At 54.5% G+C, this 25,236-nt stretch overlaps 1 protein-coding gene across 3 annotated transcripts in view; it reads right to left on the reverse strand.

The window, feature by feature from the left end:
- The window catches only part of CD82 (CD82 molecule), a 51,141-nt gene that overhangs the window by 20,566 nt on the left and 5,339 nt on the right, over window positions 1-25,236 (reverse strand). For 2 of the 3 annotated variants that reach the window (XM_007181110.3, XM_007181108.2), the window contains exon 2: window positions 3,737-3,819. In XM_007181110.3, coding sequence (XP_007181172.1) covers window positions 3,737-3,799 — 63 coding nt within the window. In that variant the 5' untranslated portion in view covers window positions 3,800-3,819. Of the gene's footprint in view, window positions 1-3,736; window positions 3,868-25,236 lie in introns of all 3 variants that reach the window. The other variant, XM_007181109.2, reaches the window with a different exon arrangement.

Here is a 25,236-nt window from a genome sequence, read left to right on the forward strand (position 1 = left end):
AAAGGAGCGGGGCCCCGATGTGATGCAGTGCCGTGCTGTTTCTGATCCCAAAGTGAGTGCCTCACTCGCCTCACCCTGGCCCAGGTTCCTTAAAGACGACAGCAGCTGACGACAAGGAAGAGGAAGGCACGAGGACCTCCCCGCATTTGTCCCCAGCAACTCACTTGTCCCCTCCTCTCTCCTGGTCTGATGGGCCCTGCTATTGTCCTCACTTGACAGATGGGGAGACTGAGGTCCTAACCTCACCCGGGGTCACCCAATTCACTCATCAGGGGCTCCAAGTCAGGTCTGACTATACAGCTATGCCAGATGGTTGCACATCAGCTTCAGGGATACTTCGGGTCTGTCCCGGGCCTTAGCCTAGAAAGCCAGTCCCTGGGGAGAGGAAGTGCCCACCCACATGTGGGGGCACCTCAGACCACACAGCTTGCTGGGAGGAAGGTGGGCTTTACAGGACCTGGCAGTTAGGTTCCCAAAGACTCCTGAACCCCTGCTCACCCCAGCCTCACATCTCACAGCACAGCTGGCCCGTGGTCTGCCCCTGCCACCTCAGACCCACGTGGCGGAGCCCCTGTCTGCTCACCTCCTGCGCTCACGGGGCAGGGCTGCAGGGAGAACAGTCCTCCCAAATAGAGAATTCAAGACAGGGCAGAAAATTCCCTCCGGGCAAATATAATCCCAAAGAGAGTAAAATCCCAGACTGCCCGGCCAAGCTCCTCAGCTCGCCTCCCGGAACCCAGGGAGCGAAGCACCTGGCGCTGCCATTTCAGCTCCCCTGCACGTCTGATGACTGTGGCCTGAGCACCAGGTACGGCTGGATCAGCGCCAGGCCAAGGGTCAGCCAGAAACGAGGCCAGGGCAGGGGGCCGACCAGACTCGGGGAGGAACCCCGAAACCCCCTTTCTCTGTGAACCACGACTGGGGCTGCGGGACACACCCCACATTAACACCCCCCCCAGACCCACCAGAATCTCCCGACAGGAGCCAGGAGTCTCACAGCCAGCGTCCTGCCCTCAGAACGGCCACGGCAGCCATGGCCTCAGAGTCTCCTAGGATCTGAGAAAAGCTGACAACAGGGCAATTTTCTGGGGAGTCTGGGGTCCGGAGGGAGTGAAGGCGAGGATGTACATGTGTACCCGAGCGCATGCATGAGCAAACACGGCAACCAGAGTGATTCTGCCAGACCACGAGTTCAATCATGTAACCGCCTCCCACTGTGCATGAAACAAAGACCCAGATCCTTCCTGGAAGGGCTACGCGGCCCAAGCCCCAGAGAGGCACGCTCTGGCCCACTCCCCCTGTGCTGGACTTCCGCTCCTGCCGCCGGGACCCCGCTCTCCCCAGCCTCACGCATAACTCCAGGCAGCTCTTGCTGACCACCCTGACAAGGTCAAGTGCCTTATTATCTGCTCTCTCTTAGGGGCCATATCCTTTATTCCCAGGACCTCCTACAACTGCAATTTTATCATCCATTTGAGTAAGCATTTGATCGAAGCCCATCACCCCCCAGAACATAAGCCCTGTGAGTGAAGAAGTCACGGCTCTTCTGCTGGTGAATGTCTAGCTGGCACCCAGGACGGGGTCTGAATACACAGGGGTGTCAAACACACATTTGGTGGATAAGTATTTGTGAATGAACACACACACACACACACACACACACACACACTCTGTCTCCTCTCACTCTCTCCTTTCCCTCTCACCCTCCTGTGATAAAAGCTTCCCCTCTCCCCCACTACATCCCCTCCACCACCATCCTGATGGGCCCCGTCCTGGGCCCCAGCACACAGGGAGTGAACACCTGCCCCCCAGGGCCCTGGAGTGGCTGGGAGGAGGCCAAGAGAGACCAGTCCCCAGAGCTCGGGCCCAAGGGAAGCTCTTCTAGGCTCCGGCTCCATAGGGGAGACGGGGAGCGTAAGGGACACCTTGGCCCCAAACCATCAACCCCTCTCCCTTTCTCCATGAAGTCTCTACCTCCCTCCCTCTCACTGCATGGGAGGAGAGGGGGTGTCTGTGCCCTTGAACCCCAAGCCCCGCCACCTCCTAGGCTATAGCCCAGACTCCTCCCTCCAGTCCCTAGAGCCCCAGGGACAGAACCACAGGGCTCCCACGCTCCCCACCCCACCCTGGCCAGCTGGCCCTTAAAGCTGGACTTCAGCCTGGGAGCCAAGTGCCTGCCAGGAAAGGCGTGCCTGTGTGGGCAGCCGCTTTTCTCCAGAAGCCTGGCCCAGCTGGGAGGGACCTGACCTCCAAGCTGGGAAACCCAGGTGCCCAGGCCCGGCTGCCGTCAGTGGAGGGCCAGAGCTGCAGTGGGGCTCCAGCGCTGTCCTTGAGCGGGGAGCTGGGGCCGGAGCCAAGGTGGACGACCAGTAGGGCAAGCAACAACAGGGCTGTCCACGTGCATGTGCGTGTGTGTGTGTGTGTGTGTGTGCGCACGTGGGTGTACTTGTGTGTGCCAGGAACATACTTGTAAGTATCCGTGTGTTGGGTTAAAGTTATGAGGGGGAGTTTAGAAAGATTCTTTATTTTCCAAACTTTCTATAATCCTATGTAACTTGTAATGTAAAACTTTTTTTTTTTCTACGAGAAACTCATGTCTGTTGTAGAAAATTTGGAAACTGCAGAGAAGCAAAAAGAATAAAACCCAAATTCCCAGGAATCCCAACACTAACATTCGGAGGTATTTTCTTCTCCTCTCAAAAATATTCATGTATGTGTACATTTTTAAAAATAAAATTGAATCATAATAAATATCCTATTAAAAAATCTGATGTTTTTAACAGTATAGGGTGAACCAACACCATGAGAGGCCACAGTCCCCAGCAGCACTCCTTTGAAGGTCTCTCCAGGCCACTCTCCCCACAGCCCCACCCCCATCACACACACTCACACTCTCACACATGCACACTCATACACTCACACACACACTTGCTCACACCCCCACACCCATATACACTCACACATACACACACACTCACACATAACCTCACATATACTCACACACATATATCTCACACACACACACGCACATACACACACACTCATTCCATCATCCTGGCAACTCCAAGGCAGGAGTCTGCCTTGCCAAACCAGAGAGGAAAATTGGGGCCCCAGGAAAAGCAGCTCCAGATGTGCACAGAGCTTATAGCTGGGCGGCCCCGGGGCTCATGACCGGGTGAGGCCTGCCAGGATGGGTCTGGGGAAGGGCCACTGTGTCCTCACCCTGGCCCAGAGCCCAGCCTCCTCTTGCCCACCCTTTGGGAGCTCGAGGGACACCCCCCACTGTGTGGGCGGGAGTGTGATGGGGGCAGTTGAGACCCAGACCTGTAACAGGCAAATTCTTCAGAGCCGGCAGAGGAGAATGGGGAGTCGGGATAGGATGAGAAAGATCCCAGAGGCTCCCCCTACAACTTCCTGATGAGGAGTCAGGGGATGCCCCGGGGGTTCTCCTCTCCCCACGCCCACCTCCAGCCTTGATAGCCCAGGTGCTAGGGCCTCGGTGCTCCAGGAGGGGGGAAGGCTGGGGGAGCCATCCAGTGCTCTGCCATCCAGCCAGCTGGGAACGCTGGGGATCTCCTCACCGCTCCCACCTGCTTCCATGTCCAACAGTCTGGCCTCAGCCCCCTGACCCCAGCCACACCCCACCACCATCCCCAGGCTGGAGGGTCTTGGACTGGGACGTGCCCGGGAGGAGCATCTCTTTTGGAGGCATCTGGGTAGCACGGGTCATACTTACAAAGAAGAGCAAGTTGAAGAGGAAGAGGAAGTACTTGGTGACTTTGATACAGGCTGATCCCATCGTGCTGGTCCAGGAGCTCCCTGGGGAGAAGGCAGGTCGGTCAGAGCAGGGCAGGACCTGGCTGGGGGCTGGGGGGAGGAGAGGGAATCGATGCTAGTGGGTACCCCAGACCCACCGGCCCCAAATCATCCCAGCTCACCCTCCCAACAACCTCATGAGGTAGGTACTAAGGTCAGGTCCTGTTTCAGGGGACCTGATCTAAGCCCAGAGAGCTTAGATGACTGACCCAAAGCCATGCAGCAGGGTGTGGGTGGTAGGTGGCAGCTGGGGTCCGGGTCAGCCACTCCACCAGGGCTCAGCCTAGAGGAAAATTATGGAGGAGACCCTCAGGCTCCCTGAGGCCAGAAAACCCGGGAATGGCCACGGCCCTCAGGTCCCACGGGGCTAAGGGAGCCAGCACAGGCAGCTGGGGCTGAGACAGCTGGACTGGGGCAGCTGTGTGGGCAGAGCTGGGCTGGGGGGTGGGGAGAAGCAGGCCACTGAGTAGAGGGAACGGAGGGCCCAAGGCATGGGCTTTATCCCTTCTTCCTCCTGCAAGGGTGAACGGCAGTCCTAAGCCTTGTGACTCTCCCCTGTCCACACGGAGGTCCCCTCACCCTTCTCGTATCATTTTTGCCAAGTGGGAGCCCAGCTTCGACTTTATACCTCCAGTGACCGGGGTAGGGGAGTTAAGGGGGAGATTGGGGCACAGCATGAAGCAAAGCCTCCAACGAAGGAAAAGACTGCCTGGAAACGAGCACCCCGTCACAAGTGGCATGGAAGCAACATCTGACCGAAGACTTATGGGGGATTCAAGTGCTACGTGGGGAGATGAGACTGAACACTCATCCAGGCTCCAGGGTCCAAGGCCTGGGTCTGAGAAATGCGGGGACAGCAGTGACTCAGAACCAGGGAAGTCCGGCCTCAGCAACTCCACCTGGGGCTTCCCCCAGGCCCAGAGGGGGAGAAAACAAGGGCTTCCCCCCCGCCCCCCCGGGTCAGAAGATCCAGCGATCTGAGATCCTGAACCCAGGCCTGGCCCCAGGAAGGCCTGCTGGGGATGGTCCACAAGAAGGAGAGCTATTGTTTCCTCTCTCCCCTCCCAGCGCAGCGCCTGACAACCACAGGCTCTTCGTAAACTGGCGCGGAGCGAAACAGCAAGAGAGGAAAGAGTCTCTCACCAAAGGAGGCCTGTTTTTCTTTCCTATCAGGGACCTGCTTGAGTCTCTCAGCCCCAAGCAGCTTATAGATAAATCATCATTTCCCCAGAAGAACTCCACCACAGCATTTGAGCGGGGTGCCCCAGGAGCGGGACGCCGGCTGCATTCTTGTGAAATTGGAGAAGTGTTGAAACAGTCCTTTGGCAACTGATGTCCGCCAGCAGCGTTGCACAGGCAAGGCGGTGTCTCCACTCTGCGGCTCCCACATCCTCCGCTCAGGCTGGGTGTCCAGGGCAGCCTTGCCGGGTGACGGGTGCTCAGAAAGGGGCAGTTCTTAGGCAACAGTGAACACCTGGCCTCCCCATCAACAGCATCTGCTCTGGACAGCCACTGGCACGTGTCATCCCTTTAATCCTCACGACCTGCCCAGAAGGTGAGGAAGGTCTTCCTGTCCTGGGGAGCATGGGGTGGGGGGACAGCCTCAGAGAGAGATGAGGTAACTTGCCCGAGAAACATAGCTCGTTAGGCAGTGGTAACTCCCGAGGTCAAGATCGGTGAAGGGCTGCCTTCCGGGGAGTGGCCACGGCTGTATAAAGGGGTCTCTGGGGATGGCTGGGATTCCATTGTCCGAGTAGGTGGTGAGCACCAAGGTCACTGCTCAAAGGAGCTCTGGTTTGTGGGCAAGGAGGCAGAGGCTGCTGGGCTGGTATCTCCCGATTCTCCGGGCAACCCCGCTGGCCTCTTGTCACTCACACAAATTGTACTAGGCGTAGGGCAAAGAAAGCCCTTCAGCATCCTGCAAGCAAACTAAAGCTCAGAGGGGTGAAGGAGCTTGCCCAAGGTCACGGGTACATGGACCAGCAAGGACAGACCCAGTCCTCCTGGCCCCTTAGGCCGCCTCCTCCTCTCCAGGAGGCAGCTGGGTGGGTTCAGACACTAACACAGGAGCCAGGCAGCCCCATGACTGGCAGGTGGGTTGGCCAATCAGGGCAGGCCCAGAGACTACCTGGGAATCACCTGAGGGAAGAGAAGGGGCTGAGAATCAGAGCCCGGGGTGGGGGTGGGGGGGTGGCTCCAGGGCCTGTTGGCCAAGATCCAGGATACAAAGTGTTTCTGCCCCACAAGTGTTGACATTCCCCGCTCACAGCAACAGGGAGCAGGAGATGAACGTGTTCTCCATACTGGGCAGAAGATGGGCGGTTCCACGAAGGGCTGGGAGTCAGCTCAGTCTGGGGACGTATCCAGGTTGCCCCATGATGGGGGCTGGCATCAACCTCAGGGAGCCCATAACCACCACCAAGCCCCGAGGAGACCCCAAAGTCGGATTCAGAGGGCCTGGGGTTACGCTCTAGCTCCACCCGCCCACCCTGAGAGGCCTCGACCTCAGTCTCCTCATCCACAGCAATAAGAATAAGGGTTGGTGTAGGGCAGGGATTAGCCAGTTGGGGCCTGTGGATCAAATCCAACCCACCACCTCTATTCTGTACGGCTTGCAAGCTAAGAACAGATTTTTCATTTTTAAATAGTTGGGAAAAAATAAAAAGACTATTTTGTAACACGGAAAATAAATAAATAAGTTGTATTGGCACCCAACTGTATTGTCCACAGCTGCTGTCACAGGCAACGGCAGAGTGGGCTGGTTATGACAAGAGACCACTGCCCCGCAAAGCCTAAAACATTTACTGCCTGGCCCTTTATGGAAGAAGTTTGCCAGCCCCTGGGGTAGGGGTTCAGATGGTACGCACACAAGAGTCTGTAAAAGGCGTCGAGGATCAGGACTTCCATTAGCTCGGGATCTTGGGGGAGAACGAGCTGGGTGGCAGGAATCGAACAGTCAGGAAAGAGAAGACACAGGATCCCTAGACAAGGGTTCGAATCCTAGCTCTGCCAACACACAGCCACAGAGCAAGGACTCACAGGGCCTCGTTTCCCAACTGAACCCCCTGTTATAAAGAAAAGTGAGATCAGCGCCTGGCACAGTCAGGGCTGGATGAGCTGGAGCTGGGTAAGCGTCTTTATCGGCACTTGTAGAAGGAGTGAAGGGTGAGCATTTCACTTGCTCATGAAATTAAACAAAGAGAGAGTCTCCCAATATTGTGCTTTACAGAAATACTAGAAGGTCTGCCCATGCTTTCCTGTGAGGATGTCTGGACGGTCACAAAACAAGGGAATGAGATGCAAGCACACCTTATTTGGAAAGTTCTGGAACAGTCACTGACAGCTCTGTGAGCAGTAGGAAGGAGGTGCTGATTTTATGTTATACTCTATAGCAGGTAAACTGACCATTTCTAAGCAACTCCAATTTAAGTTGACCAAATACATAATTTTATGCCCAATCAGTTTATACAATGAAATGATCATACTACTAATATTTTACTAACTCCTGCTCATCCTTTAATACACACCTCAGACATCCACCTCCTCCAGGACACCTCCTATTCCAGCCACCCCTGTCACCACCATCAGGGCCACACGCTCCCCACCAACACACATGCTGGTTAGGAGCCCTCCCCCTCTGCTTCCTTCCAATGGCACTGGATACTAGAGCAGTTCCTGCGATGGGCTCTGGCATCAAACTGCCTGGGTTTGAGTGATGTTCTATCACATCCTAGCTGTGTGACCTTGGACAAGTGACTTAACCTCTCTGAACCTCAACTAACTCATCTGTGAGAAGAGGAAAATAAAACCTTTCTGGCAGATTTGCCCAGAGATTAGATTAGATAATGTGGGTAAAATGCCTGGCATGAAGTAGGTTTTCAATAAATGGAGGTTACTATTATAACTCATGATGCTGCACAGTAATTTTCTACTTACTTGCCCATCTCCCCCGTGGACTGTGATAGCTTGAGGGGAAAGACTATGTATTATTTACGAGGTCAAAGTAGGCTCCCAACAAATTTGCTGAATGAAAGACTAGATGAATGGATGGAGGAAGGGAGGGAGGGAGAGAAGGAGGGATGAGTACATGGATGAAGGGATAGATGGGTGATGGAGGGATGGGTGGATGGAGGGAGGGATGAGTGGACGGATGGTTGGGTGGATAGATGGAGAGGTGAAGGGGAGAGGAAGGAACTTCCACATAAAACACCAGGACTTTCAAGTGCTCAGTCACCCAAAGGGAGTCTGAGATCCACTGCCCCTAAATCAGCTGCGACTCTCTTTTCAGCCTTCTTCTGTCTTCACCCAAGGGGTGGGGTGGGGGACGTGTAGGCTGAGCACTCTGAGCCACCTCTGCATGCCAGGACCCCCAAGCACGGCTCCCTCGCCTTCCCCGGAGCCCCTGGGGAAGAACCCCTTCTTTAAGAGAACCTCTTGTCTGTGCGGGGGCTCTGTGAGTTCACCCCTGCAGAGTAGGAGGTTGGTTTATCCTTCACCTGAGGTTGGGGAAGGAGCCCTCCAGCCTGACCCCAGAACCTGGGTGTCCCTGAATAGCCTTGGGGAAACCAAGTGGTGCGGTGGTGCAGCCCCTCTAGAGCCAGAGTCCAGAGGTTCGTGCTCGGCGCCTGCTCTGATGGGACGTGCTGTTTGAGACCCAGCACAGGTGACTATCCCCCCCTCCCCGCCCCCCCCGCCCCGGACCTGCCTCCTCAATGGTCAAACAACAGGCTGGGACCAGAGCAGCAGCATTTTCCAGAGTAGTTCTTCAGAACACAAGTCCTAGAAGACATGCCCTTAAGAACAAGGGTCTTTACTGTCACCAAGTTTGTGGAGCGCCAATTCTCCCCGAGAGTCACTGTACATTAGGCACTTAGTGTCTCCAAGACACCAGGCAGTAAACACTGCTGACTTAAAACCATCTTTCACTCACCAGCCTAACATCACGTGGAATACATATTAGGCTCTTGAGGGTCCCTTGGGGGCCAGGGCTCCTGGACTCTACGCGCTGCAGGATTCAGAGGAGGCGAGGAGATGCACGGCCCTTCGACCCACCAGCTGGCTCAGACCCAGCACCTAAGAGCCATGCTCGGGTCTCTTCCTCATTCCCCTCATCCCACAGCCCAGATGCGTCTCCTCCAATCCACCACCTCTCCCGGCCCCATGCCTCACCTCCCCCCTGGGCCAGTGCAGCTCCCTGATTGGTCACAGGCTCCACTCCTGCCCTTGTCAAACTGTTATGCACACTGCAGGGAGGGCTCTTTGAAAAATGCAAACTAGATCTTGTCACTCCCTTGCCTGCAACCCTCCAATGGTGATGTAGCTGACACTTTGCTATAAAATCCAGACTCTTATGTGGCCAGCGGGGCCCTGCCTGGTTGGCCCTGCCCCTCCTCGGTCCTCAGCACCTCCGTCCTCCCCATCCCACCTTCATCCCTAAGGCCGCTCTTTCTTGTTGTTCTGTACACCAGGCCCCTGCCCACCTGAGCGCCTTTGCCCTCACGGTTCCTCTGCCAGGAGCACTCTTCCCCCAAAGCCCCTGGCTGGCTCCTTCCCTTCCTGTAAGTAGACTGAGCTACTCCTCCCGGAGGCCCTACCCGAACACCTGATCTATACAGCAGGCCTCGACTCCAGCTGCGCTTAGAACCAAAATATGCCCATGCACAGCCGCCTGTCCTTGCCAAGGCAAGTCATCAGACTCCTGGGTATGGGTGGCTTCCCTAACGACCCTAAGGAGGAGCAGCTTTGACACCTGGGCCTGTCACGTGACCCTGCTCATCACAGTCATCCTACTGGTCCACTGGGGTATCCGGAGCCCCCATTAGAATATGGTTCCTTCAGGGGAGGGGCCGCGTCTGCCTCATTTGCCCCGTACCCCAGAGCCTAGGACAGTGCCTAGCATGTAGTAACCCCTGGATGTGTATTTGCAGGAAGAAGGAACAGAAAGGGGAGTCTGGGGAGGTCAGGAAAGGTTTCTTAGAGGAGGTAAGAAAAACCAACATTGATCCTGCAACTGGAGTTTTCTGGGCCTTAAAACTGACATCATTGGCTTGTGGGGAGGGGGTTGCTTCCTCCCAGGACTGGATTTTAATCTCCTCTGGGTCAGAAAAGCCTGATAGAAGCCGTGAACCCTCTCTCTATAAAGATGCATGAAGACAGGCAGGCACATGCTTTCATCCGGTTTTAGGGGGTCACTAACCCTGGAAAGCCAGGACTTACTTTCCCCATCTCCCAGTTGCTTTAGAGCAGTGGCCCCCAGCCTTGGCCATACATTAGAATTATCCGGAGAGCTCTAAACTGTGCTGGTGCCTGCCCCGCCAATCCCCTCCCCCAAGCCCCTGAGATCCTGATTTAATTGGCCTGGGGTGCAGCCTGGGCATTGGGGTTTTTTTTTAAGCTTCCCAGGGGATTCTCATGTATTGAGATCCAGCATGGCCTGGTCCCTCGGCTCTGAGTGGGAGGCAGGAAGGCCTGGGGTCCCTGGTGCAGCAGGTCCTGGCCGGGGAGAATCTCACATGAAGCTTCCTGTACCTCTGCTCCATCCTCCACTTCCTGAAGGCACATTCCTGGCATCATTCACCAGAGAGCAATATCCCGATGTGCAGAAGACTTTTGAGATCATTGCATTTCTCAGAGGGGCCAGAGAAAGCAGGAGACCACAGGTCACAGAGCAAAATCAGGGTTGCGCACACAGTGGAGGACCTGCAGATTCCTGGTCCAGGCTTTTCTCTTTCCATCTGCTGTCCTGCCCCAGCTCACCGGGCCTTCCGCAGAGAGATTTAAGGAGAACTGGACTCAGAGTCACACAGCAGCCCTTGGTTCCCACCCCTGGATCTGCTACATATGGGCCACGTAACCTACAGAGCTGCCTCCTTATCAGTGAATGGGGAGACTAAACCCACCCACCCCTCACAGGTGTGAAGGTGAACTGTAATCAGGCACATAGTAGGGCTCGATCCATGCTGGCCCCCTGGCCCCCTCCTCCCACTCTCTCTGCCTGAAGATGCCAAATCTGCCACATCTTACCAGCTGTGCGGCTTTGGGCAATCACTTCACCCCTCTGCCTCAACTTTCCCACCTGTAAAATGGACTTAATAATGGGCTATGGTGAGGCTTACATGAGTTAGTATCCATAAAATGCCTGGCACCTAGTAAGTGTCAAGTAAAAGCCACCAATTATGAGGATGATGATGATTATCCGGAAGTTGCTGATTTCCTGACCAACAGTCTGAAGCCCTCTGGGGGCCTAGATCCAGCCTCCAGATACATGCCCAGCCTGGAGGCTTCTGTGCCAGAGAGTAACTACTGCTGCTCTCAGGCAAGGGGGGTGGGGTGAAACAGGGCAGGGCTGGGCCACCTAAGGAAGGAGGCCTCTGCCCTCCACAAGGGCAGGGCCTCTGTCCCTGAGCCTCTGGGCTGTGCCTCAGGGGCCTGCCTGAGACTTGGATGTCCAGCCAGTTTGGTGAGTCAGACAACTGATCCGTGGGAGCTCAGTCAGCTTGGATAGAAAGTGGAGTGAGAAAAGCCTGGCCTGGCTGTCTACTCTGGAAACCTGCCTGTCAGCAGACACTCCACCTGCAAGCTGGTTCTTGGCCACCCAGCTCTGCAGTTCTCTGGACTTTGTCCCGATTGCCCATGAAAAGAGACTGGTCACAGGTGGCTGTGTTTGTTTTCATGTGTGACAGGTGATGTGTTTCCTGAATCCCATGCTGACTCCAGGGGCTGGCTTTTTGACCTCCCTACTACCTTATTTTTCAGTCTTGGGTCTTACCTTTTCCCCTTGTTGTTAAAACAGAAAAATAAAAATAAAAAGCTGTTACCCGGGACTTCCCTGGTGGCACAGTGGTTAAGAATCTGCCTGCCAATGCAGGGGACATGGGTTCGAGTCCTGGTCCGGGAAGATCCCACATGCCACGGAGCAACTAAGCCCGTGCGCCACAACTACTAAGCCTGCGTGCCACAACTAGTGAAGCCTGTGCACCTAGGGCCCGTGTTCCGCAACAAGAGAAGCCACCGCGATGAGAAGCCCATGCACCACAACGAAGAGTAGCCCCTGCTCGCCGCAACTAGAGAAAGCCCGCGCGTGCAGCAATGAAAGACCCAACGCAGCCAAACATAAATTAAAAAAAAAAAAGCTCTTACCCTGGCAACCAGAAAATCAGGAGGCCATAAAGCATGATTAGGATCTCACATTTCCTTCAAGACTTAGGTTTGAATCCCAGCTCTGCTTTCTCTTGTGTGACCTTAAGCAAGGGAGTTACTGAACCTCTCTGAGGCCAACATCTCATCTCTAACATGGGGATACTAGCAAGAACCCCTGTCTCGTAGGGTTGTTGGAGGACTGAGAGGGGGCAAATAAAGAGCTCTGGGGGCACTGTCAGCTGCTCACAACAGAAGTGAGCAAACCCCACCACCACCAACACCATGGCGTGGAAGAAACACATCCAGATCAGACCTCCCCAGGAATCCCAGGATTTTAGAGCCCAAGGCCTCCTGTTTGTCTTACAGATGTCGAACCCAAGGAGCAATGAAGGACAGCCCCATCACATGATCCCATGTGCCGGTGTGACAGGCTCCTGTTCTCCTGAGGACCTTAACAGCCTGAAGCTGGGACTGACCCCTGACATTTGGGGGAAGGAGGCCAGGGGTAGCAGAGGAATGCAGGCCACCAGCCACCCTGGCCAGACTATGGCAGTAGAGTGACAGCACTTTTTCATTTGTATAATGCCATTCCCACGGTCTCTCATTTAATCTCTGTTAACAACCCCCTGAGATATTACTACCCAATTTAGCAGATGAAGAAACTGAGACTCAGGTTCAGTGACTTGCCTAAGGTCACACAAGTAAGTGGTTAAGCCCTGATTGAACTTTAGGTCTGACCTGAGACGAGAGCTCCTTTCTCTTCACCTGCTGCCAAAATGAATGAGGTCAATGGTGGAGCCCGCCCGCCTCACCCTGCCACACCTCAGTCTGCTTGCCTGACACCCCATCTTACCCCAGCTCTGAGGCCTGACTCTTGGCTTCCGTCAGGAAGGAAAAGATCAGCCCCACCAATCTTGGCCACACTGTTCCTTCACTGGCTGTTGAGGCCAACAGATGTGGTCCTTCCTTGCTTTTCTCTGAAACCCAAGCAATGAGACCAGAGGGCTTTCAGCATGAAGAAGGGGCCACTCTGACAGAGGGTGCAGTTTTGGGGAGAGCAGACACTTTGAAACTTGCAGCTTCCCCACTTGGCCCAATGCAGCCAAAGATTCGAGTTGAGGTTGAGCCATAGTCTCTGACCTCTCCCTCTCCATGGCTCCCTTTCCTATTTTTTGCAGGCTGCTTGGTCCCCATGCAAACCCTGCTCCCTCCCAATCCCAGGTTCTAAGGCTTGCACACTCAGATTCACAGTGCTAGAAAGGCCTTTGACATCACCTACTTCAGTCTCCATTTATACGATGAAGAGACTGAGGCCCAGAGAGGACCACGAATCCCCACCCTTCTGGGGAGTGTATTTGTACAGGGCAAGGAGGGGACTGGTTAGAGCCATCAGTACTTTCCAACATGTTTCACATCATGATACATGTAGAGAAGTACACATATTTGTTCAGCACCCTGATGCGGACAGACAACACTGAGCCTGGTCTGAGGTGACCCGCCCAGAGCTCTGTTCCGGGGGCTGAGGAGCTAACCAGCCATTCGGGCACATCAGTTGGGAAGCCCTAAGTTAGAGGGATATTTAGGACTACATGAGAGGCTGCCCAGGAGCCCCACAGTCTAGGGGCCCTAACAAGAAGACCCAGATTCCCAGGTGGGTTCTCAGGGGTCAACTACCTTCTGAGGACCCCTCCCCAGCCCCGTGGTGGGAGGGAGAATAATGAACCAGTTCACAGTATGCACTTTGAATTGAGAGAGACCTAAATTCTAATCCCATTTCACAGAGCTGTGTAACCTTTGACAAGCTGCCTACCCCCCTGAGCCTCAGTGTCCTTATCTGTAAAATGGGGATATCAAGGCTTGTCCAGGAAGATGGTGGAATCAGCTTGCCAAACCCTAGAAAGCAAGCATGACAGAGGCAGGAGTCTCTGGGAAGAGGTCGTGTTAGGCAAAGAGTCCCTTCCTTACATGGCAGGAGGAGGGTATGCTTAAAGACTCTCCCTTGAGATGTGGGACACACAAAGATTCCTACAAACTGACCCTGGAAAGTTATCGACACCCAAGAACTTGAAATAGATGTCAGGCAGAGGGAGGACTGATGAAATGAATGTTAACGAAAGCATCCCCATGTGAGCGGTGCTTCACAGATCTTATCTTATTTAACCCCACATCCCCCTGCCATGTGGGGAGCATGGCTTCATCATCTCTGTTGTTTGTTTGTTTGTTTGTTTGTTTAACATCTTTATTGAAGTATAATTGCTTTATCATCTCTGTTTTACAAGCAGGGTGTCTGGGGCTCAGGAAGGTGGTGGCACTTGCTCCAGTCACATGGAGGACAGTGGCCGAGCTGAACTTTGTCCTCCAGACCCTCTGACTCTGGAGTCCAATGTCCTACCTGCTTTGTGGTACTGCTCCTTACTGCCAAGCCTTCTCACACGGGGTCACCCAGCATCAAAGCCCACAGAATCAGAGTACCCAGGAGTGGGGCCAGGTGTCTGCAGGTGTGACAAGCACACAGGGGTTGTGGAACTCTTACCCTACACCAGCCAGCTATGGCAGCGGTGGGTGCAGAGGGCCAGGCTGAACCACCAGGATGTGAGTGAACCCAGGCCTAACCCTCAGAGGGGAGCTCAAGGGGGCAGCAAGCCTCCCCCCAGAACCGCTCATGGGTCAGAAGGCCTGAGGGGCTGCCCTCCCAGAGGGCTCCCAAGAGGCCATCTCTGCTCAGTTTCCGTCCTCAATCAATGCAGTTCTTTGACCCCCAACTCTGGCTGGGCCCGGAGCTGGACACAGGAAGTGGATGGATGAAACCCATCCCTGCCCTCAGGGAGTGCTCAGTCTGGAGAAGGCAGAGACAGGAAAGCAAGCAATTACACACCAGCATCATCATAAAGCAGCACGGTGATTCTACCCCGCCTCCAGCTCTTCCTCTGTGGGACAGGATGGGCTCTTTAGAACGCAGCCCTCAGTATTCGATAATAACAAAAGCTAATGTTTTTGCAGTTACTATTTGCCAGAGATTGTGCTAAGCGCTTCACATGGCTTACTTTATCCTTGCAATGACCCTATGAGGTAAGCACTGCTTTTAACCCCATTTCACAGTTGAAGAAACTGAGACTCAGGGTGACGGGATTTGCCCATGGTTACACAGACCATAGGGCTGGGAGTTGAACCCCAAAACCTGACCCAGAGCCCCTGAGCATTACTGTCATGCTGCACTGCCTGCAGAAATGAAGTTATAAACAATAGGTAATTAAAATAACCTCACCAAGGCCCAACCTACGTTAACTGGGTTTCACAGCCCAGCCTCCGGACCCAGCCAACTGAAGACACTCTGGGGAAGCACTAGGCATCAGGGACCAGCTCACACACCCATCCCGGGGCCTGGCCAGCTGGGCGCAGGTGGCTAACAAAGGGTTACCCTCTGGGTTAGGGCAGCGGAGATGGAGGCTGGGAGCTGGGTGTGGGGAGGCTGGGAGCTGGGTGTGGGCCCTCGGCAGGGTGGCAGGGTGATTAGGGAGAAGGAGGGGGGCTCTAATCAGGGACCTCACATGGCAGCAGTCACAGCACACACCCTCCAGACCCTGGGCTCAGGAAGGAAGAGATGGGGCCACTGAGATGCCACCTCCTCCAAGCAGCCTTCCCAGAGCATTCTCCTACACAGACGCTCATGGAGCACTATCTGGCAGCCCCAATCATCTTGGCATGAGTAGTTAGGGTGGGCATCAGACGGATGTGGGTTCAAACCCCGGCTCTGTCTACCCATCACTGTCACTTAACTTTTCTGAGCCTCAGTTCCCTCATCTGTAAAATGGGCTAATACTTCCTACTTCCCAAGCTGTAGTTCTCAGCACCTTCCTAGGCTTAAGAGCTATTTTGGCTTTGGGGATATTTGATGAGAGAGGGACAGAGACAGAGAGGGAGGTGAGTGAGACACAGTAAAGGCAAAGTGCTGCACATACAGGTATACACAGGTACGTTTTCTCTCATGGGTCCTGGGGGGAAAACACAGAAAAGATGGAGAGTGAGGAGGGCAAGGGCAGGTCTGTAACTCCAAGAATTTGGAGGTGCAGGGTAGGGGGTAGAGGGGGGTCTTCCACCTGAGACCCAGCTAGAGGCCGCTCGGCCAGGGGAGGAGGGGGCAGTGCAAGGCCTCTGGGCCCTCCCCGCTCTGTCCTTCAGTCCCTCCGCCTCACCAGTCTCTTCCCCTTTGTATCTGTCCCTCTCTCTGTTGGTGGCTTCCTCCAGCCTTCCCCTCTGCCCGTCTCTCCCTGTTTCTGAGACCAGCTCTCAGGTCTCTCCCTCTCACATCCTGAGGGCCTCAGAACACCCAGAGCGTCCAGGGCACTCACTCCAGACACAGGGCCCGAACTCCAGCACAGCCAGCCCTCCCCATGGCAGGCACCTGGCTCCAGGAAGGGGTGGCCCGGGGGCCCCACTTCCACAGTCAGCTGCAGGGGTCCAGGCCCTCCGGGGCTGGGAGGAAGGGCTACACCTCCCATGTGGCAGGTAGAGCCCAAGCCCCCAGTTCCCAGGCAGGGCAGCGGCCATTTAACCCACCCAGACACCTGGCAGTTGGGGCAGGAAAGCGGCTCACAGAGGAGACCAGCACAGCCTGTCAGGGATCCCCGTCCAGGGCTCCCTGGGCCTCTTGGGTCCTCAGGGATTGCTAGGGAGCAGGGCTGGGACGGCTCCAGCTCCCCTAGACTGGGCTCAGCCAGGGTGGCCTTGGGCCTCAACAGCTGCTACACCCTCCAGAGATGCTCTGGCTTCAGAGGCATGGGAGACTGATGGGGGCATTGGTTGTGGGGCAGGTAAAAAGAGAGGCAGGGGAGAGTGAGAGGTGCAGAGGCAGAGATGAGGGGAGAGAGGCAGAGAATGGCAGGCAGAGATGAGGGGAGAGAGGCAGAGAATGGCAGGCAGAGATGAGGGGAGAGAGGCAGAGAATGGCAGGCAGAGAAGGACAGACAGATCCCAGGTGGAGGGAGCCTCCCGTGCAGCCAGGGCTCCAGCCCACAGACCTCAGGCCCTCTCTCTGGTCTCCACGGGAAGCCCCCAAGGGGGGCCTGAAGCAAAAGCTCACCTGGCGTGCAGGCCTTGCTGGCCCAGGCAGGACCCCACCCTGGGAGCCAGCCCAGCTCCGCCCCGCAGCCCGTCCGGGGTGCTCACCACCCTCCCGCCCCCAGTCTTCAACAATGGCCCATCCCCTCCCCAGACCATTCTTCTTAGCCTTGGCCTCCCCCAGATGCTGGGAGTGCCAAGCGGTGCCCGGACAAACACACCCACCCACACACACGCACACACACACCCCTCTGGAGACTCCTGAGCAGGCTGGGTCTTTATCACCAGAAAGGTGCTGGAGCCATTCCCAGGCCCTAAGGGAGCTGAGGCAGGGCGAGGGACTTGACCTCAGCCCGCAGCGCCTAAGCCACAAGGAGCACCCAGGTCCCAAACAGCCCCATGGAATCCCCCCAACTCAAGCCCTGGGGAGGAAAGAGCAAAGCCCAGCCAGGTCCTCACTATCTCATTCCTCTCCCGTAAACTTCAGCTTCCCCCCCCTCAGCAATGGGGATAGTCCCTATGCCAGCCCCAGAAGCAGGGATACTGCCCCCGCCACCCTGGAGACCTAGGACTCTGCCACCCTCGCCTTCTCTCAGCCCACTTCCCACTCCCAACTCCAGGGGCACGCCTACAGCAAAATTCAGCCAAGAATACGAGCACCCACTGAGGGCTGGGGTACGGGGCTGGGTAGAGAGGTCGTGAGTCCCCACTGTGGGCTTTGAAAAGTCCTTTCCCCTCTCTGGGATGACAACAATTCACTCCTACCTTATAGGGAGGAGACAGGCTTGAGGAATCAGAATGCTCTAGCACAATAAAGGGAAGTACGGTGATTATTATCACCGTGAGAAGGTTCCAGGCCACAGAGAGTTGGGAGAAGGAGTGTGTGCAGACAGACAGACAGAAATGGAAAGGAAAGGGGCTTGGTGCTACCGGAAGGGGTCTGTGTCCCCAGTGAGCCCCAGGGGCCAGGGGTGGAGTTCTGAGAGTTCTCAGCGCAGGGACCTTGAGTCAGGCAGGGCTTCAGGCCTGGGCCGGCTCCCTGCGCTGCACAGGAAGAAACGAGCCCAGACGGATGGTGACCCCGCACGCCGGGCCCAGAGCCAAGAGCACAGCAGCCTGGTGAGCCTCCAGGTGGCCAGAGGGAAAGGGGGCTGTCTGCGTCGCAGCAGGAAAGCGGACATGGAAATGAACTGACTGGCCGACTCCAGGCTCCTGGGAGGGAGCACGCAGCACTTCAGGTCACCTGGATTCCCACCCCTACTCCTCCAGCTCTCCCAGGAAGCCCTGTGTGACCCTGAGAACACAGGTCAGAGGCGTATGCCCCCTCCACAGACCTGGAAACTGAGGCCCAGGAGGTACTGTGCCCAGGGTCACAACGTGAGGCTGGCAGAGCCTGTTTGGAGCTAATTCTGTCCCTCTGCCCAATCCTTCCCCTGTTATCTGCCTAGAATACCTCCCAGCTAGAGAAGATAGAGTTCAGGCCTGACACCAATGCCCAACCAGACACGCATCCCAGGGGGTTGGGTGGGTGGAGGAGGAATGAAACCCAAGCTGATTGCAGGCAAGGGGAGGGATCTGCACTTCCCGAGCACCTCAAACCCACGAGACGTCAGCGGCAGGTGTTTTGCATATTGCACCTCACGCCAGCCTCACAGTGGCCAGTGAGGAAGATAGCTTTCTTATTTTTATAAAGAAGCCAGTGGTCAGAGAAGAGAAGTGGCTTGCTCGGGGTGGGAGAAAAGTATGAGTCACAGGTCTGAGGCTGACCCTGAGGGACTGAGCTGTCCCCGGCCCATGCAGACCCAGCGCCCTGAGCCCCGCCAGCCTGACAGACCCCCCAGGGCTTGGGCCCAAAGGAACCACAGTCCCTGCTCTCATGGCCACCCTGGTGAGTTATCTAACCCTGCTAGCCAGTTTACCCGTTGGACAGAACCCAAGACAGTTGAGTTGGCTTGGCCACAGGGAAGAAGGCAACTAGAACTGGGTCTGGAGGGACAAGGAAGACGCAGATCAGGAGATAAGGGAAGAGCTGAGGGCATTCAGGCAGAACCACAGGGCAGCGGCACCGAGGCCTGAGAGTCTGGAAAATTCTGTATCATGTATCGGGAGGGCAGGCACAGTCCTCAGAGCAATGAGGAGCTGAGGTGGGAGGGGGACCTTGGCCAGAACCTCCTTCCCACCAGGGACCTCAGATGTCCGGGTCTGGGCAGGAACCGGTAACAGGGGCAGCCTGGACCACCCTATCTTCCTTCCCCACGGTTTCTGGCCCAGAGTGAGGATCTCCGGCCAGCCTTTCCTGGAGTCCTGGGCCCCTGGCACCCAAGAGCCACCACCCCAACTAAGAGCCCTGGGATCCCCAATCCTGAGCTGAGAATAGAAAGGAGCCCAGAGTTCTCCCTCCTTACTTAGGATGCAGCTTGGGGTGATGGACCAGGCTCAGGATGGGGAGCAAAGACAGCACAGGTTCAAGTCCTGGCTCTATCCCCTCCTTAGCTGTAGGATCCTGGGCATCTCACTCACAGCCTCTGTCGTGATCTGTAAAATGGGCTCAGTAATAATACCCTCCCTGCCTATTTCATAAGGTGCTGGGAGGCTTGCAGGAGTAAGTACGTGAGAAAATGTCCACTGCTAAAAGCTATAAAGCATAAGGTATCATTATGAGGTGAATGACGCATGATTTGAACTGGGTCTCCTGGTGGCTGGGCCAGGGTCCTCCCACTGCAAGACCCTGAGTCCCAAGGGGGCCCTGCCCCTCGGGCTGACGTTCTTTGCATGGATGGTGGTGGAGCACAGGCTGAGTCTCCCACGTCCCAGCTCCTTCCATCCAGGATCCGCTGCCATGCCAGACCAGGGGGCCCAGCCTTGGAGATTGGAACTGAAAGCCCAGCTCTGCCTCCTTCAGCTGTGACGTTGGGCAAGTCATTTCAGCCCTGGGAGCCTCAGTTCCCTCATCTGTAAATGGGGGCTGATGATAACCTCTGCTGGGGGGAGGGTGCTGCTGGCAGGATGACCTGACGTCACGGCTACAAAGTGCCCAGGGCTGGGCCTGGCACACATCAGATGCTCAACAGGTGAGGGTTCTCTCCCCTCCCTCTGCTGTGCCCGCCACACAGCGCCCAGGCTCAACCAGAGAAAGTTTCTAGCCTCCCGGAAAAGCGGCCCAGAACAATAACTGGGAACATATACTGGCTGGAGAACACTGGATCTCGGAAGAAGATCACGTTGCTGAATGGTTAGTGGGGGTAAAAAGTAGAGCAAGACCCTGGCTCAGAGATGATGGGGAACCTGCCTTCCCAGCCCCCTCACTTGGAGTCCCCCAGGGCAGGCACAGGGTTCAGGGAAGGCACCTCTGCTCCTGCAGCACACCTGCATGAGGTAAGCACAGAGAGTGTGTGTGTGTGTTGGGGTGGGGCGGGGGGAGTGAGATTCAGGAGGAGCAGGGAGAGGTGACAAGGCCAGGGGTCCTGTATTAGCGCTCCTGCTGGCTTTCAGAGCATCCTTGGATCTATGAGATCGCCTGTCAGAGCCTCAGTTTTCCTTTCTGTAAAATGGGGATGGTGGTAATCATCTTATCCTCTTGCACATGGCTATATAACAGTGCATACTGGAGAAGGGGTGATGAAGTGGGGGTAGGGGGAAGGTGAGTTCAGATCTTACACGAGCCTTTATTAAACAAGGCAAGGTTCCTACTGGCAGCAGCCCCAGGAGCTGAAATTCACTACACAGCCTCCCCTGCCCCAATCCACTACTCCACTGGTTCTCAAAGTGCGGTCCCACACCCAGAGCAGCGGCATCTCCTGGGAACATGTTAGCAACACACATTCCTAGGCTGCACCACAGACCAATGGAACCAGAAACTCTGGGGGTATGATCTGTGCTTTAACAAACCCTCCAGGAGACTCTGATGTATATCAGGGTTTGAGAACCACTGCACCAGCCCATGACCCCCCAGCCCTACTCCAGAGAAACCTCCTCCTACCGACTCATCTCACTTTCCCTGGCTCCCAGAAGGCTGCTGGGGAGGAAGGAGTCACCATGGAGAGAGGTCATTAAAGAGTAAAGATCCCATAATTAGTTAATGACACTGCAGGCTCCCGGAGAGGAGGAGGGTCCAAAGTCAGACTACAATGGAGGAGGAAAAGCTCCTCCATATCTGTCCTTCTCTTTCTGTCTGACTCCTGTGCACCCACACACGCCCCAAGAGCCTGCCCCCTTCCCTCCGTGAGCTTGCTAACCAGCACCGAGGGACAGACAGTGCCTCTCGCCCCAGGAGAGCTGGAGCTACATGTGCGGGTACACGCTTGGGGAAAGGGCTTTTCCCCAAGAATCTGGTCCTTGGACCTTGAGTTTAAAAACCATCTGACGAGACAGCCACTTCGAAGAATTCAGTCTGTGAAGATCATTAAAGTTGAGAACAAAACAGACGTATGGACCAGGTGGTCACTATAGCAATGTGGGTACTAATGAAAAGTTCTAAACAGCCTAAGTGTGCAACAGCAGGGGAATGCTTAACTGGGTCACGGCAGATCCACGTGGTGTGATACTAGGGAGCCGGGAAACACGCTGTGGAAGAATATTGAATAACGTGGAAAAATCCTCCCTCTACAATGTTAACCTAAAAGTGGCAGCACAGGAAGTGGTTCATAGGGTATGATCCCAATCGTGTGTGTGTGTGTGTGTGTGTGTGTTTGTGTGAACACCAAACTGTTCACAGGACATCCCTGAGCGGTTATTTCCTCCTTTGCATCTGTTCTTCACCCTCCAACTTTTCCCACAAAACTATTTCTTCAATGGGCCTTTTTTTAAAGGGCCCATTGGTTCAGGTAGAGATGAAGGCTTTTTTAAAAAGTTGACAGAAATGCATTGGGATTGACATACACACACTACAATATATAAAATAGATAACTCATAGGAACCTACTGTATTGCACAGGGAACAGTGCTCAATACTCTGTAATGACCAAAATGGGGAAAGAATCTAAAAAAGAGTGGGTATATGTATAACTGATTCACTTTGCTGTACATCAGAAACTAACACAACATTGTAAATCAACTATGCTCCAATAAAAATTAGTAAAATAAACAACAACAAAAAGTTGACAGAAATGTCTCTTTGCTACATCAGAATCACTGGCCTGAGGGTGGGGCAGGGCGCTACAAGGGAGGTCTGGTTACCCTCCCCCACACCCAGAGAGCCATCATACTCTACATGGTCCCCAAGTGGTCCCCAACGCATGATCAGGACCAACAAGTAGAAGGGAGAGTGGGTTTGTTCAAATTCTACACAATATTTTTAAAGAGTCAGATATGTCCAGACATGAAAGGTAGTGAGCTCTCCAAGCCTTGAGGTGTGCGAGCAAAGGCTGAATGTCGTCCATGGGATCGGACCGAGTAGGTAGGTTGACTCAATGAACTATAATGCTGCCCACAAGACTACGATCTTGTGCATCTAGTCACAAGCCCCCAACTTTGCCCTCATACTAAGCCAAAAGCACCCAGGTCGAGGCTGGGCTCAGACAGTCTTATAGAGGACCAGGCCCATAGAGGTCTAAGGTCCTCCTGACCCCCAGATCTCCAAACAGCTCTGGAAAGCTCCTTCACTCCGGACCGGGGATCTCGGTCTTTGGGGAGGAGGACTCTGTCATTTCCTCAAAGGGGTGGAAGGCTCAGCCTTGATTCATCACTATCACCCTCATCATCCTCTGGCTTGTATGGAAGCAGTATTACGTGCTGGGCCCACCACTAAGCATTTTACCCAGAGCCGTTATCTCATTTAATCCTCATCGAAATTGGTGAGAGAGGGGATCAGAGGGGCATTTGAGAGCCCCTGAATGACACAGCCTCCTGCCGCAGTTACTCCTCTGCTGTGAGTTCAGAGAGGTCAGAGGGTCAGGGAGGTGACTTGCCTACGTGACCGTCAGTGACCCAGGGCCTAGCTAGCCACCCACTCATTTGCAGCGGGATCTCAGACAAATCAATCATCCCCTACCCCCACTGAGTTTCTATTTCCTTTATGAATGAGGACGTCTCATCATGTCCCGTTGCAACAACATTCTAATATTCCATATCCTAAGACGGTGGGATAGTAATTTTCCAACTTCAGTAGTAGAATTACTCATTGCTATCATTATTGTTAGCAACGTCAAATTAACATTGAGTGTTTGCCTACCAGGCATCATTGGAAGCGCCCTGTAGTTACGAGGAGGAACACATATTCCTCTCTCTGCCTGTTTCCCTGAGGAGGGACCTCTACGGGGAGAACACCTCAGGCCTCGCTCCACCCACTTCTTCACTTCAGGCCAGGACCCCAGCAGTGGGTTATCTGATTGGTTCATCTGGGAGACGTACTGGGCACGCTCAGTGGCTGCCCACAGGGAGTGTTCATTCTGGGCTGCTCCTCCGCCTAATACCATCCCCTGCAGGGAGGCTGGCCCCTGTTCAGAGTTGCCTGTGACCGGGCCGTAACTCTGCCAGTTCCAGGGCAGACGGTTAGCCAGCCCTCTGGGGACCGGATCTAAAGCCACGTTCTCGGGGCTTCCTTTGGAGCTCCATCTTTGTCAACTGTTCTTTTCACTTGGTTCCAAATTCAGAAGAGGGCTTCCCTCTCAACTTAAACAAGTGTGAAGCTCCTTTAACCTTCACAGCACCCCTCTGAATTATGTATTATTATTATCCCCATTTTACACGTGAAGAAAGTAAGCCCGTCGGCGTCAAGGATTGTTGAAAAGCTTTCTAAACATCAGGCAGCACTTGGGGTGTGTCCACCAGGATGGAAGCTGGATTATGCTCCCATTCAGAATCTGACTCTTGTCTCCCTCCAAAGACACTCCCTCAGTCTTGTGAGGCTTGACAAACTGACACATTCACTTCAAACCAACACCCCACCCCCTTTTGAAATAAATATGATTTATTAACAACAATAACTTCAATATGATCCCAAGTTCATATAATGCATTTTTGTTTAAATATATATAGTATGTTTTTTGATAGCTTTATGTATAAGTGTGTTCTTTCTTTCTTTCTTTCTTTCTTGAGCATAAAAATAATATGGGCTTACTGCAGAAGATTCAGAAAGTGGGGAAAAGTAAAAAAAGTCTGTAATTTGATCTAGATAATCCCATTATGTGTTTATTTAAATGTTTCACCTACTTTTTAGCCTTGTTGAGTGCCATTGCGGGGGGCTGCCCTGTCGTTCTGTGTCTGCAGTACCTCTGTGACAGTGTGGGAACCTGCCCACCTACTGTGGCTGTCTCAGGGCAGGAGAACAGGCTGGGCACCCAGAAGTCCTTTCCCTGAATAAAACCCTGCAACTCCGCACTGTGATATCACATGTGCCTGTCTTACAAAAGCCAAGCGCAGCAAATGCAGGATAATAGAGTTTTGCAGCCCGAAAAGGGCTGCAACTTGCCCAAGGTCACATGGCAAGTAAAGGATGAGCTGGGCTCAGAACCCAGGTCTCCAAATTCCCAGACTCAAGCCATTCACCAAAGACTGCCCCCAAAGACTTAAATCCTGCTTCCTATTAATAATAGCAACACTATCCAAAACATCTGGTACATATAAAGCACTCACTATGTGCCAGGCACGTCTCACAAATGCTTCACATACATTAATTTGTATCATTTCAAACAACCCTATGAAGTAAGTATTATAACCAACTCCAGTTTAGATGCTGAAACTGATGTACAGAGGGGTTAAGACACTTGCCTAAGGCCTCACCCAGCAGGTAAAGAGCAGAGGCAGAAATGATCATCCTTGGGGTTTGATTCCAGAGTCCACGACATTGCCTATGGTTCGTCCTCCACTCTCCTGGGCCAGGGCCAGCTGGACCCCAGGCAGGCTTCTGGAGCATTTCTGCCTGAGGAGTAAGCAAACTGGCCTAGGGGGTCACCCCCCTGGAGCAGCTCACTCTGCAACTTCACAGTGGAGCCAGGAGCCGAACCCAGGCTTCCTAATGCTCAGCTTCCGGCACTTTGTCCACTTTTCTGCATGGGTCCTATGAGCCTAGGTCCAGAATCTTCAGGAACTCCCACCCCAGATCACCTCTTGACACAGCAGGGAAAGTCAGGGGTGGGGCCCAAAGAAAGGCAGAAGCTCCCACTTCCAGGAAAGAAGCCAGAGGGGAGAGTGGCGGGGCCTCCCAGAGCTGCCCACCTGGTGGTCTCCAGGGATAATGTCAGGGGTGGGCCTCCTGAGGGCATCTTCCCACCCCCCAGCCCTGCGC

This window comes from Balaenoptera acutorostrata, chromosome 9 (genome assembly GCF_949987535.1).
Source record: "Balaenoptera acutorostrata chromosome 9, mBalAcu1.1, whole genome shotgun sequence".
In the NCBI taxonomy this organism is placed as follows: domain Eukaryota; kingdom Metazoa; phylum Chordata; class Mammalia; order Artiodactyla; family Balaenopteridae; genus Balaenoptera; species Balaenoptera acutorostrata.